Genomic DNA, 14435 nt, shown 5'->3' with positions numbered 1-14435 from the left:
GAATTGATTATGCTCTTGGTTTATTTTTACGTTTTTGTTAAAGCGACAGCATTGTACACAAGGAAATAGTTTATGCAGGTACAATACCATCATAGTCGGCAATAACTAAATTGTTTCTAGAGGGAAAGGTTCATGCATTTGTTAACACAAATTGTTCAAAAGCCTCTATGTTTGACGAAAACAGCTTCCTTTTTAATGTTTACAACTGCCTACGTTAGAACCTTTACTGATGCCCATGCGTGTTTTCAGCGTCAGGTACACAGAACCATAAGAACAAATAAATGTGAATTGACAAACGAAGTATTTATAATAAAAACAAAATAACTACAAGCTTTCTCAAAATCAATTGCGAAGTATTTCTTACTAACGAAAATATACGAATCAGAAGTCACATTGATTTACAAGTAACACTCTCGACAAAACAGTGTTCCAAGACGAAAAACTCAACTTCTTTCCCTTGAGAACCTAAACCTGATAAAAAAATTTCATTTTCATGTATATAAAAAAGTATATATTTTGTTGTTAAAGTGCTCCAATACTTAACCATTTCGTGTATGCGATTGCTTCTATCTTTTGTTTGTTCATATATACAAAAAGTAAAAAGTACCATATAAAAGCGAGCATCATTTTGAACCAAGGATTTTCCTTCTTTAGCTCTTTGTTCAGTGGATTATTGGCTTTGTTTTCGTTATTTTCGTTTGTTTTTCTTTCTTTTGATTACCAGTGAATCAACTATTAGACATTTTCTTTATTGTGCATTTGTTTCTAGCGTGTTACATATTTATTTTTCATTCGTTCATATTCGTTTTGCGGACTATAGAAATGCTTCATTGGGATTAATACTACAATGACTTCCCTTACGTTTTCTTACAGGTATTTACTGTTGTGTTTCATTATCCTTTGTACCCCTATAATATACAAGAGTTTCCACAAATCTCAAGTTCACCTTTCCGTTAATTATGAGCCTATACATTTTACAAAGAAGAATGTACCGACTGAATATAATGATGGTAAGAACAATCAACTACCGGCCCTCATGAATGCTACCTTGTTTATGCTTTGCCGCAACAAAGATCTTTCCGCGGCCCTTAGTTCCATCCAGAATGTTGAAGATCGGTTTAATCGTCGTTATCATTATCCTTGGACATTCATGAATGATGCTCCCTTTTCAGAGGAATTCATAAACGCTACCTCTGCGATGGCCAGCAGCAATACTACTTACGTCCGGCTTGAACAACACGAATGGGGCTTGCCCAAAGGTCTTAACATGAATCGTGCATTAAAGACGATCCGTGATATGATGAGAAGAAGCATTATTTACGGCTTTTCTTTGAGTTACCGAATTATGTGTCGATTCAATTCCGGCTTCTTCTACCGAAATTCTGTTTTAAACAATTATGACTATTACTGGCGTGTAGAGCCTGGTGTTATATATTCTTGTGATATTACATAGTAAGTTGATTCAAAAACATCTAAATCAAGTACTAACTTAGCAGCGATCCTTTCCGTTTGCTTCGTGACGAAAAGAAAGCTTATGGATTTGTAATATCTTTACCTGAATATCCTGAAACAATTCCCACACTTTGGAATACTACCAGAGAATTTATCAAAGAGAACCCTCAATACCTTGCTCCACATAACTCTTTAGACTTTATTACGGATGATAACATGGGTATGGACGGTGAATATAATTATTGCCATTTTTGGAGTAATTTCGAAATTGCAGACTTGAACTTTTTTAGAAGCGATGCCTACAATGATTACTTTGAATACTTAGATGAAAGATTTGGCTTCTTCTACGAGCGCTGGGGAGATGCTCCTATACATAGCATTGCTGCTTCTTTATTTCTAAACAAGTCCCAGCTTCATTATTTTGAAGACTTTGGATACTACCATATGCCTTGGAGTCATTGCCCTTCAGATTATAATCTCCATGCTAATGGCCAATGCATTTGCGATCCTGCCGACACCATTGAGATTCAGTATGGATTTTGTTACCCTAGATGGCTTCACAATATGCGAGATGTTAATACATAGACAAAAAAAATCCTTAGACGTTAGCTTTACCCTCCTATTATAGAATAACATTATATATATATATTTATTTCATTAGTCTACAAAAGTAAAAAGCCAATAGCAGCATAAAATTACATCGCCAACAGTACTGGTAAAATAATTATCAACAAGGTCAGTATTTTTCCAAAAAATAAAAGGGTATGAACAAGGAAATAACTTTGGGAAAACAGTTTGATATATACCTGAGACAGAGATTCAATTATTCATGAACAATAAGTAGAGAACGAACTTTAGAAGCAAGCTTTATTAAATCTTTTTCGTGCTGGTCATTTGAGTGCACACTTGCTAGCATACTTAAGATTTGAAACAACCGAGCGTAAACACCGGGAAGATGTTCTGAGCTTGCTAACGTCTCGCTCTGTTTTTGAATGATTCTCTGAATACGGTCAATAGCCGGCAAAATCATGTAATCACGAAACGAAGTAAGCATAAGTCTTTGAACATTAAACTTTTCTCGATTTGTATGGCAATACTCATTAATCTCGTAGGGAAGTAATGCTTTTTCCTGACTGTCAAAAAGTTTTGTTTTTATAGGTAAGAATATACCCTCTATATACGGTAGAATAGAAGACAGAAAAAATAGCCAAATTTCCAATAGCTTTGACAAAAAGTATTCCTCCGGTATTGGGAATAGCGATTCTGATAGTTTATTGGTAGCTTTTGGAAACAACGAATCTAAATGACTAGTGAAAAGATCCATCGTTCTTTCTCTTACACAAGACTGAAGATGAAGGACTAAAATTCCGTTCAAGTCCTCAATTGTATAATGTAAGCTTTCCCAGTTATATAATGTGCAAACTTCCGATTCTAAAATGGACCACGTATCATCCGCTGACATTGAGTTCGTATTGAATTTAGAATCTAAAGGTGACCGTACTTTGCTAAGTTTAGCAAATGCAAGGGATGCAGCACCAAAACCATTTATCATCTGGTTATTTACTAAGGATTGAGGAATGGAGGAACCGAATATCCCAAATGAATCCTTCCGACTCCTTAAAAAATTGCGAGGCCCGTATATTGATTTTTGCAGAGCCGAAATGTCTAATCCTTCTTTTCCTTTACGACTTTTATGCGGGGAGTAACTCAACAAAGACGTTTGACTTTTGCTACCTTTTTCACTAGATTGTTCTCCATTATTCGAATGCTGATTTACCGATAATGGTTTTGTTTTTCCAGACTTCTTGGAATTCTGTTTTGTCCAATGCTTGTCTTCCATAGCAAGCATAGAGCTGCTTTGACTAGATCTTCGATTAAAAGGCCATTGTCCATTAAATGGAAGCTGCTGAACCTTTTGCTCAGGTGTTTCTGGCCTGTTCGCGAATGAGGTATTGGTATCAAAACTAGTGTTCTCTCCTTCCTTTTTCCTTAAGTCTTCTATGTCTTGATTGAGAAAAGGAAAATTATTCGTGGGACTTTCTAAACTGCTTCTCCTAGCTCCAGGAGTCCAGTTAGAGGATGTACTAGAGGTAGATGAAACCGATGTTCTATCAGGCATGCTCGACTTTTTCTTCTTTCTCTTGTTTTCTGAGGATTTTATGAGAAGTCTTTTTTTTTTAAAAAAATAAAGCAATAAGGTATACAGTTGGAATTCGAATTTGCTTAGACAGACTTGTTGATGCGAACGAAGCACACTCCAAACTAGTTCGACATTGCGAATATTTACTAGTCAATTGTAAGAATTAACTTTTTAATTTTTTTCGTCAGTTAAAAATCGTTATGAGTTCATGCGAGAGAGTATTACTCTAATACGACAGCAAACTTCCAGGTAGGATGTGTAGGGTGTATGTAAGTTTTCGCCAACCAATATGCGCTACAACTGACTTACCTATTTTTACAGTATAAAACGAACAAATTATATATATAATTTATTATTATTATTAGTATTTCTCTAACCGGATAGTATCTCAAAAGAACTTTTGACCTATACAATCTCGTCAAACTAGGTCAAGTATCTTTCAAAATATAGTCACCAAAAATTTGTTCAGAAAACGCCTAAAAGCAAGTGTAAGAGTAAATGAAACCATTTACAGTAGAAACCAATAATAAACTAAGTCCATCTGTATAACATAACAGAGTGTTAACCTGGACTCTAAATAATTTGTGTGCTTCTAATTAGTTTATATAATCAATTCTAAGTCTAAATGGTCGCATCCGTAATTCCACAATTAACTACCTAATCAAATTTATTTACTTTGACAAGTACTTTAAGGTATCGTCCATGATATCCAAACCGTCAGCAATGACAGAGTCCTTAACGTTCAAGGAAGGAAGAACACGGGTGTTGTTGTTACCACCTGGTAAAAGCAAAAGGCCCTGTTTACGAGCGAGATTGATAAACTCGCTAGGGGATTGATTGAATTGCAAACCTAAAAGAAGACCACGACCAGCGTAACCACGAATCAAGTTAGGGTATTTGGTGGTAAATTCAGCAAAACGGGAAGTAAGAGTGTTGTGTTGCTTGCGCACATTGTTCAAAATTTTCGATGAACTGAGTTCATCGACGCAGAAAGAACCGACCCGGCAAGCAACGGGATTACCGCCGAAAGTGCTTCCATGTTCACCAGCATGAAGAGTTTCAGCTACCTTTGAAGAAACAATGGTGGCACTAATAGGTAAGCCATTAGCCAAAGGCTTAGCAATAGTGATGATATCAGGGCTAGCTTGATCTTTAACGATAGAATGAGCCCAGAAGTCACCACTACGACCAAGACCGCATTGAATTTCATCGTAAATCAAGGATACATTGAATTTATCGCAAGCCTTGCGCAATGCCACTAAGAATTCGGCATTGGCAGGGCAAATACCACCTTCACCTTGAACAGGTTCAACGATAACAGCAGCGGTTTTATCATTGATAACTTGCTTGATGGATTCAATGTCATTGTACGTAGCTTGAACAACATCAGGAAGCAAGGGTTCGAAACCACGGCGGTATTTGGGGTTGGCTGTAATACTAAGAGAACCAAGAGAACGGCCGTGGAAAGAATTGTTGAAATAAACAATTTGGGACTTGCCTTCACCATAGCCCTCGTAAGCGGCTTTACGAGCAAACTTCAAAGCAGTCTCATTGGCTTCAGTACCACTGTTTGAAAAGAAGATCTTACTGGGAGATGAGATCTTGCTGTTTTGAGCTAAAGATTTGTTTATCTTTGAAGAAAGTTCAATAGCAGGCTCGTTGTAGTACAAGTTGCTACTATGAACCAACTTGGTACATTGATCAGCGGCAAGGCGAGCAACCTCGGGGTGACCGTGGCCCAAAGAAGTAACGGCAACACCAGAAGTAAAGTCAATATATTTACGACCCTCTTTATCAAATAAATAAGAGCCCTGACCATGGCTCATAACAAGGGGATAACGAGCATAGACGCCGATGATGTTGCCCAATTCTTGGTCAACAATACTGGCTGTAGTGGTACCAGGTAGAGGGTCTTCATGAGTAACCTAACAAATGTTAGAGCAGCAAATATTTAAGGCAATATGCCGTTGTTCAGGGTTTAGCCATTTAGTTAGGCTGCGATTATTTTAGTCCATTCTAACTATTCTAAGCGAATAGAAGAATATCATTAAAAGAATGCTAGTATTTTATTTGTGTGCGATATCTCAAAAACGGAATTATGCTTCTTATTATAGAAAAAGTCTAAAAAACTTGCTAAATTGCCAAAACTCTTGAACAACGTAATTAACTTACACTCAAAAAACGACGAGATAGTGTTTGAAATCCAGGTTGACGGAGGCCTTGAAGAGAACGTTTGCAAAGCATTTTCCAGAGGATTTGAAGTGTTCTGTAAAAAACTGGTGTTTGGGGAGTATCGACTTAATATAGTACAGATAGGGAGGCGGACTTTTACCTCCCTATACATTCAGAGGAAGTAAGAGATGAATTTGATAGATTGGGTCAAAGAATTTAGATTTATTTTTCTTTAAAAAATAAATAAAAGAAAAACAGAAAATAATGAGAAACAGTCGAATAGAAAAGCAAACCCAAACTTTATGAAAGAAGAACATTGTCAAAACTATCGCCTTGTACAGTTCCACCTCGCATGGAAGTTTTTACTCGTGCTCCAAAGCCTCTAGGGTCATTCCGTAAGTCAGCAGCAGCTTCTATATTCATGTCCGTTAGCGATGGCAAAAGGGTTACACAAGCATTTTCAGTGTCTTTATAATCTTTCTAATAAAGACTCCAATCTTCTGAATAGGAAATAGCCGATTTTGTAGAGTCCAGGTTGACTTTTTTGGTCTTTACAGGTTACGTGGACTCATTAAAACATACCTTTATTGAGCGGATCTTCAGCATTGGGTGCTAGGAATAAAAATTGGAGGCCTACTAAAATAGAATTTAGATTGAGCACTGGATTCCATTCTTGTCTTAGGATGTTTAGACAAACATTCCCTTGTGTATCAATATTGGGATGGTAGATCTAAAAAATGAATTAGCTATCCTTCAGATCGGTAATATTAAAAATGAACACGTTCAAAAAAGACAAAAAGAATGAGGGAAGAAATATCTTTTGAGCCATAATCCTAAACTTACCTTGTTAAGACATCGCACTTTTGGAGGATCGTGTGGATAATTGCTATCAATGTGAATTGAAAACTGGAACTTTCCACCATAATAATATCCTTATTGAAATGAGTTAATATGTCTGTATACCCTTGACTCAAAGACACGGTACAGTAGCTACTGCTATTCCGTGGTTAACAAATCTTACCCTCATCTGGACGAATTTCCAATAGCAATTCATGAAGCTTGGTCACATCTGGCCAGCTTGTCGACATAGTAGAGGGCACATCCAGTTCTGAAATGTCTAACAAAGAGTTCGTTAGATTTCATGACATGTCTGTCTTTCATTAAAACTTGGTAGTCTAGAAACAGTACCTTTTTGTATACGAATTTGAGCAGGACTAATCCCTGAAGAGCTTTTTTCTCTTTCAGCATCTTTTTTCTTCATTTCCCATAATTTCCTCATTGTTCTAGCGAGTCTCGTCGTACCTAGAAATTGGCTAGTGACATGTCCTGATGTAAACAATGCATTTAAGAAGACGTTTTCGTTTTCCATGCGCGTTTGCTTTCATTAAGTGTTTTTCCGAATAAAAACATGAATTCACTAATTGAAATAATTATTGGAACTTTTCTCACTAAGTACTCTTTAATAACTTCACTAAGATACGGCAAATGGTTCTTTCCTTCTAAAGCGTTTGTTTACGTTCTTGTACATAAAGAAACAGTGCTATTTTATCTTTTTATTAATATATTTTTATCTATTAATATTTCAAAATAGTCGTTTAAGACATTTGGGATTCATAATTTTGTCACTGACATGCCTGGCCTAGAAATTTTTTGCAATTAGAAAGAGCCCTTGGTAAAGATTATTGACTAGACTTGGATAATGCCAAACCAACCATTCAAGAAAATAAAAAAATTGATTATTTAACAGGTTCTCTTTTACAAGAGAAATTAGAGTAGTTTTTGTGGAATTACTTGTTTTTCGTCGTTTTTGTTCTACTTTTCTCTTACTTTTCAACTTGCCCATCGCAAATTCCCGATTCTATTCTCACTTTAGAAACGATCAGAATGGCATTTTTGAAGCCTTCCTCTTCTTCCCTAGCTAAATTATTAACGGCAAAACCTTCTGGTGAATTGTCATTTGAGGCGTTTCAACATTTATCACGATTGGTCGCTATTGATGTTCCTTCCTCCGATGCTGAAAAAGAGAATATGTTAAACAAATTAAATGAAGGAATAGGAAGAATGCATGCTATGGAGCAGGCTGATACTTCTCACATTGATCATCCATTTCATACATTGAGTTTTCCAGTCGACGTAGAAGAATTGAATACCCCTACAGAAGAAAATCAAACAAATTGGGATGTCTTTCGAAACTCCAAAATGTCAGAGCCTCCCTATTTCATTTCCAAGATGTCTCATTCCAATCCTTCTACCGATGAAGCTTCTCGAAATTGAAGTTGTTTTCGTTTTAAAAAAAATAAGAATGCACAAGTGAAGTGTTTGTAAATTTTTTATTCTTTTATTTATCTTTAGATAGGTACATAAGCTCTTTGTTAGATATTATTGCTCATTGACGATCACATACCTCGATTTTGTCGCGATATGCGAACGTTTGGAATGAAAAATATGTTGTAAGGGTTTGCCTTTCCATTACTTTTCCTTTTTGGATTGAATCTTTTCTTTTCTTTTTTGCCTTAACTGGCGGATAAAGAGCATTGTTAACACAAACATGGTGGAATTAATTAGTAGGGGAGTATACGGACTATTGAATTGACTGTAGAAAGAGAGGGCTTTACCAAGAAGCTTATAAGCAAACCGAAAAGGACCAGCAATAGAAAAGATTCCTTGGATCTTTGTAAATTCTGTAAATTGATGCTTCGAATAAGCTGCCAATGCTTCTTTCACTGGTAGTACTGATGGAGGAATATTATAATAATTATTTCCACTTATAAAATAGTAAACAGGAAGCTTTTCCACTAACAAACGAACAGCCAATTCAGGATTGCCATTTATGTAGACTCGGCCAAATTGAACATTGGGATAATTTTCTTTCATTTGATGGGAAAGATCCTATTCATTAGTATATCATGTTTCAAAGAATTTTTGTGTCTCACAACTTGCACCACATGTTTATATTCATCTTTGGAAAACCAAGATGCAAACACATCAACAAGACAAAGGCCAATATGCCCAATCTCACACTTACATTAAACATATACTCTTCCTTGTGACATAATGTACAAGGATCAATAGTAATTTGGATGAGCCATTCGTTAGTCTTAATTGACGAATCCCAATTTTTGTCAGTCAAATTGTTTACCAAAGATGGATCCAAAGCACAACTAGGAGTTATTCCAAGTTCTTTCCAGGAAATACCTGAAGTTTCTAACACTTCAATAGAAGCTGATTCATCAGTGTCGCAAGTGATGGATTTAACTCCTTGAACCAAACTTCCAAGAAAGAGGCAAACTGCCGACAGTTTTTTCATAAAATACATTTTCTTTTTTCGTGTACTAAGTACTAAGAAAAACTTATTGCATAAGGAGGTATGCGAAGAACCTATATATAGAAAATTGATAGTCTTACTGATAGGTAATTCTTCGAGACTACGGAGCGTCAAGCCAAACTAGTCGGTAAAGAGAAGCAAGAAAAATGAAACAACATTTTGTTCACAATGGATGTGTACCGACTTGGCTTTCGATTAATATTGATATAGAAATAAAAAGAATAATTAGAGAAGAGATTACTGCTAGCATGCACCGCAAGGATTATTTCAATTAGTTTTTAACACTACGAGATAAAACGAAGTTCCTACCACGTAAAGAAGAAAATGTACATCGAATTTATTGCTAATTTAATTTTTTTTTATATTTTTTTCTATGAAAGTATTTACGTTTTGGTGGAGATGGTTCCAAAATCAATTTCTTGTCTAAAGACAAAGACATCTTGTGGTACTACGGTGTTATTATATCAACGCCATAATCCCAATATCGTTTTCAGCTATCTGTTAATTTTATTTCCATCTAAAATTTGAAACAATTTCGTTTTTTTAATTGAAAAGGTGTTTTGAGCCGACGATAGACACGGTATATAGTTGAACTCATTTCGCACTTGCAACAATAGTCATCCAGGTTACTAGAGACAGCAATTAAGACCAATGAATACCACCGTACCAGTTAATGAAGAAATATCAAGACCTTTGGAAGAATCATTGGTAATATGCAAGCAGTCGAGCCGACTGATGCAAAAGAATCTACAAACTGGAAAGTTAATGGATGCCTTTCGAAACTGCAGTATAAGTCTGGTAGAAATGAGGAACAACGACCTTTCTCCGAAACAATATTACGAATTGTACATGTATACAACAGAAACTCTACGACGGCTTGGTGATGCCTTACTGGAGACACACCTCAATGGTACACATCACTTGATGGATCTTTACGAACTTGTACAATATGCAGGAAGTGTTCTACCTCGCCTTTATCTAATGATTACAGTTGGAAGCGCATATCTGGAAACTCCCAAAGCTCTCGTTAAAGAAATCATGAATGACTTAATCGATATGTGTGCGGGTGTACAGCATCCTTTACGTGGACTATTCCTTAGACATTATTTATTGACGCAAACAAGAAAAGGACTTCCACAAGATCCTGATCACGATAATGCTGATCCCACGAAAGGAACTCTTATGGATTCTGTAAGATTTTTGCTCTTGAACTTCACGGAAATGAACAAACTGTGGGTCAGGATTCAGCATCTGGGTCCTATGAAAGATTATGTAAGGAGAACTCAAGAACGGAATGAGCTTAAGGTTCTTGTTGGTCTTAACCTCGTCCGACTCTCGCAGCTCAATTTTAATCTGGATACGTATAAGAATGAGATCCTTCCAGCCATCGTTGAACAGATTATCGAGTGTAGAGATCCATTAGCCCAAGAATACTTATCCGAGGTTGTTTGTCAAGTTTTTCCAGACGAAATGCATTTGGAGACTTTGGATATTTACTTTAATACTATCATGAAGCTAAATAGAGGGGTTAAGCTTACCCCTTTAGTTATTTGTATGGTGAACAGACTTACTGCTTATGTTCAACGCGAATGCGAAGCCGAGGCTTCTGATAGAGAAGGTTCCGTAAACCAAACCATGCAAAATTTATCTCTTGAGGACCAATCTTCTGGCTTTGAAAACAAAATATGTCCAGGTGATAAAGTTATTTCTCCAAGTTTAGCCATTCAAGAAGTGCTATGGACATACATTGTGGATGTTATAAACGCCCGTAATGGTATTGCTTTGGGAGATATCGTACAGATACTCTCAAGTATCCTTAACTTCTTTTTACAATGTTACCCTTACCAGACTCAATATGCTGACAGAGTGTTTCAGCTTATAAACGAACGAATTCTTCAACAGGCATCTTTTCAAACAGAACTAAAGGAAAAATCACTTCAAAAGTCACTATATTCGATATTGGTGCTCCCTATTGTCTCATTTCCTTCATTTTCATACTGCTTAAATTTGCCAAACTTTCTCCCTGTTTTCAGAGCGCAGCCAAATAATATTCGTTATGACATAGCAAAACTGATATTGGACAAAATTATTGAGAAGGAGCAATTGATCAGCGATTTGAAAGATGTTCAAGAGCTTTTTGGGGTTATATCTGTCATAATAAAAAACAATGGCAATGATACTGTAGAGGATTTGAAGACGATAGCTATATTGGTACATTACCTATATAATGAAGACCCTCAAGTTCAAATCGAAGTATGAAATTAATAGTTTTGAATCATACTAACAATTTAGATTTTGCGCTGCTTGAAGGATAACTTTGTGCAAGCTGGCGAAAACGTTAAATACTTACTTCCTGTGGTGGTAAACAAATGTATCTTTCTTGCTCGCGAGTTTCGATTATTCAAGGTAAAACAAAGAGAAAAGAAAAATTTGATAATTAACCAACTATAGTGCGTTGACTGGGCTGAAAAAGTTCGTGTCTTATGGGATTTCGTTAATGCTTGTATCGTCATTCTTTATAATCACGGAGATTCAGCAGAATTGTCTCTTGTTCTATATCTTTTTGCTGCAGAAATGGCCGACATTGAAAACTATCCGGATTTCGCTTATGAATTCTTCACCCAAGCCTTTACCATTTATGAGGAGTCCGCTTTGGATTCACGCTTACAATACCAACAATTACTAATGATTACAGGAAAGCTTCAGAAAACTAGAAACTTTTCTGTTGATGACTATGATACATTGATTACAAAATGCACACTTTATGCATCAAAATTGCTCAAGAAACCAGATCAGTGCAGGTATGTATATTTAAATTAATTCGTGTCTATTAACATATATTTAGAGGAATTCTTCATGCAAGTCATTTATGGTGGCAGAATGAAACGACCGAAGAGACAGTGGTATGTATAGAAATACTTCATTCTTTAATTCTTTCTTTCTTTCATTGTATATATTAACAAGTAAAAGATATTCAGAGATCCGAAACGGGTTCTAGAATGCCTTCAAAAGAGCTTGAAGATAGCAGATTCCTGCATGGATCAGGTAAGGTTGATAAATGAAGCGTTTAGCCTAACATAGACTTAGATTACCAGCTTAAAACTGTTCATCAACATATTAGAACAATATTTTTACTACTATGATCAGCGTTGCGATTCTATTCTTGCCAAGCATATCGGTGGTTTAATTGATTTGACCGAGCAAAACATGCGATCATTGCTTGCTTCTTCTCCTAACGATCTTATTGCAAATGATCCAAATGCTTATGCCAGTTCCATTTGGGAAACAGTGGGTGGTTTCTCAGTTGATAATCTGAGAAACCATTTAGAAAAAACAACAGATCTAGCTGCAAAGCGGTCGGAAGATGAACGATGGGCGAGAATTTTCAGTACTTAGTAATTGAAATATATTTTTTATCATCTACCGTTTTAGCAATGAAGTTAGTCCCTTCACAATTTCTGCTAAAAAAAAATTTGTAACATCGAATTATAATTTAAAATAAATTTATTTTTTCTCAAAAAGAGATTAAAATATCAAGCCTGCTCTTAAAGGGAGGACTAACGACATCATGAATGAGCTTTTACTTCTACAGCTTAATTAGATTATTTGGGAAGACAACTTGTACCACACACTTATTTTAACAGGAAACTGTTTTATTAGGAGCCTGTTAACGATTTTATCGAATTTAATTATTTCAACGATAATAGACATTCAGCTTTTGACAATATAATTATTGAAGCTAAAATACTGAATATACATTACTATCGTCAGGCTTGACGCTTCTGAAAAGTTTGTACTAATTAGTAATGAATGACAGTCCATTGACAGAAGATGAAATTATAGAACAAAGACGGAAAAGACGGTTGGAGATTTTGAAAAAACATCAAGCTCAAGATCCTAAGCCCATACCATCGCAAGCTTCGACAACTGATAATCCTACTTCAAAAGTAACCGAAAATGATATTAAACCAAATGTGGAACAGCCTGAAACAGAAAGACCTTCATTTGATAAGCAACACTATAATGATGAGAATGACTCTACTTTAAAAAGACCGGGTTCAAGTGAACCAATCTTTGAAAAGGTCTCGGAGGGAAATGATGAGGATGAGGATGAGGGAGACGACATGTTTGCAGATAGTCCGCTTCCCACTCATAAAAAACGAAAAACAGAAAAAAAACCATCTGCAGTTAAAAGGAGTCTTGCCGGAATGCAGGACACTTGGGATGACGTTGAAGGATATTATAAAGTAATACTTATGGAGGAGCTTGATTCACGCTACTTGGTTCAGTCAAATCTTGGCAAAGGTATGTTTTCTAGCGTTGTCAATGTACTGGATCAAAAGACAAAAGCGTCATTCGCAATCAAGATTATTAGAAACAACGAGGTAATGTACAAAGCTGGCATGAAAGAATTGTCTATATTGGAGCGTCTTCAGGCTGCAGATCCTGAAGGCAGGAGGCACATTATTCGTTACGACCGGTATTTTATGCACAAAAACCACTTATGTATGGTATTTGAAATGCTTAGTTTGAATCTTCGTGACATTTTAAAAAAGTTTGGTAGAAATGTTGGTCTGAACATTAAGGCAATTCAAGTATATGCTTATCAAATGTTTACAGCTCTTCAGCTCTTGGAAGAATGTAATATTATTCATGCTGACATCAAGCCGGATAATATGTTGGTAAACGAAAAGAGAAATATTTTGAAAATTTGTGATCTTGGGTCTGCTTCTGATGCTGCCGAAAACGAAATAACACCATACCTTGTGAGTCGCTTCTATCGAGCACCTGAAATCAGTAAGTCACTATTCTTTCTTTTTTTAGCTAACAGTTTAGTCCTGGGATACCCTTATTCTTGCCCAATTGATACATGGAGTGTTGGATGCTCCCTGTTTGAGCTATATGCTGGACAGATTCTGTTTCCTGGGCGAAGCAATAATCAAATGCTTAAGCTAATGATGGAATGCAAGGGAAAGTTTAGCCATAAGATGCTTAAGCGCAGTCAATTTGCTTTTGATAACTTTGACGAAAATTTCAATTTTATTAATAAGGAAATTGACCATATAAGTGGGCAAGAAACGCATAGAATCTTAAATTTTAACAAGCCTGCTCGAGACATAAAGTTTCGATTGAAAGATGTGGTTGCTTCTACGAATGAGGAAGTTGTTATTCAACAGGTATTTATACTTCTGTTAGAACAATGCTTGGAACTCAATCCGGAAAAGAGAATTACGCCCAAACAAGCATTAAAGCATCCTTTTTTTAAAAATAGTCGCCCCTTTCGGTAGGCTTACATATCTATGAATATCGATAATTTTTTGGTGCTAAGAATGAATTTATTACTTT

The 14435-nt window shown here is 36.0% G+C and overlaps 8 protein-coding genes across 8 annotated transcripts; 4 read left to right on the top strand and 4 right to left on the bottom strand.

Annotated features, from left to right (window-relative positions):
- The first annotated feature begins 401 nt into the window (after positions 1-401).
- Positions 402-2100, top strand: SOCG_02921 (alpha-1,2-mannosyltransferase). The gene is made up of 2 exons (XM_013161411.1): positions 402-1452; positions 1497-2100. Exons 1-2 carry the CDS (start codon positions 848-850, stop codon positions 2035-2037), a joined length of 1146 nt encoding a protein of 381 aa, XP_013016865.1. The 5' UTR covers positions 402-847; the 3' UTR covers positions 2038-2100.
- On the bottom strand, positions 2011-3956 carry SOCG_02920 (TORC2 subunit Bit61). Its single transcript, XM_013161410.1, has one exon. It carries the CDS (start codon positions 3569-3571, stop codon positions 2276-2278), a length of 1296 nt encoding a protein of 431 aa, XP_013016864.1. The 5' UTR covers positions 3572-3956; the 3' UTR covers positions 2011-2275.
- Positions 3925-5850, bottom strand: SOCG_02919 (acetylornithine aminotransferase). Its single transcript, XM_013161409.1, has 2 exons — positions 5765-5850; positions 3925-5517 (listed from the first exon to the last, which is right to left on the bottom strand). Exons 1-2 carry the CDS (start codon positions 5834-5836, stop codon positions 4264-4266), a joined length of 1326 nt encoding a protein of 441 aa, XP_013016863.1. The 5' UTR covers positions 5837-5850; the 3' UTR covers positions 3925-4263.
- Positions 5851-5901: 51 nt separating this feature from the next.
- SOCG_02917 (uncharacterized protein) lies at positions 5902-8429 on the top strand. Its single transcript, XM_013161407.1, has one exon. The coding sequence runs from the start codon at positions 7649-7651 to the stop codon at positions 8036-8038; it is 390 nt and encodes a 129-aa protein (XP_013016861.1). The 5' UTR covers positions 5902-7648; the 3' UTR covers positions 8039-8429.
- SOCG_02918 (NEDD8-conjugating enzyme Ubc12) lies at positions 6065-7043 on the bottom strand (the record flags this gene model as incomplete). Its single annotated transcript, XM_013161408.1, has 5 exons — positions 6065-6177; positions 6347-6494; positions 6608-6696; positions 6786-6881; positions 6953-7043. 5 exons carry the CDS (start codon positions 7041-7043, stop codon positions 6065-6067), a joined length of 537 nt encoding a protein of 178 aa, XP_013016862.1.
- On the bottom strand, positions 7341-9432 carry SOCG_02916 (thioredoxin family protein). Its single transcript, XM_013161406.1, has 2 exons — positions 8790-9432; positions 7341-8653 (listed from the first exon to the last, which is right to left on the bottom strand). Exons 1-2 carry the CDS (start codon positions 9078-9080, stop codon positions 8234-8236), a joined length of 711 nt encoding a protein of 236 aa, XP_013016860.1. The 5' UTR covers positions 9081-9432; the 3' UTR covers positions 7341-8233.
- Positions 9433-9475: 43 nt separating this feature from the next.
- On the top strand, positions 9476-12708 carry SOCG_02915 (retromer complex subunit Vps35). The gene is made up of 6 exons (XM_013161405.1): positions 9476-11342; positions 11382-11495; positions 11541-11890; positions 11935-11992; positions 12060-12134; positions 12177-12708. Exons 1-6 carry the CDS (start codon positions 9741-9743, stop codon positions 12483-12485), a joined length of 2508 nt encoding a protein of 835 aa, XP_013016859.1. The 5' UTR covers positions 9476-9740; the 3' UTR covers positions 12486-12708.
- SOCG_02914 (CMGC/DYRK/PRP4 protein kinase Prp4) lies at positions 12643-14427 on the top strand. Its single transcript, XM_013161404.1, has 2 exons — positions 12643-13886; positions 13926-14427. Exons 1-2 carry the CDS (start codon positions 12896-12898, stop codon positions 14375-14377), a joined length of 1443 nt encoding a protein of 480 aa, XP_013016858.1. The 5' UTR covers positions 12643-12895; the 3' UTR covers positions 14378-14427.
- Positions 14428-14435: the final 8 nt, after the last annotated feature.

This window comes from Schizosaccharomyces octosporus (genome assembly GCF_000150505.1).
Source record: "Schizosaccharomyces octosporus yFS286 unplaced genomic scaffold supercont6.1, whole genome shotgun sequence".
NCBI classification, from domain to species: Eukaryota; Fungi; Ascomycota; class Schizosaccharomycetes; order Schizosaccharomycetales; family Schizosaccharomycetaceae; genus Schizosaccharomyces; species Schizosaccharomyces octosporus.
This window is presented reverse-complemented; position numbering and strand designations above follow the sequence as displayed.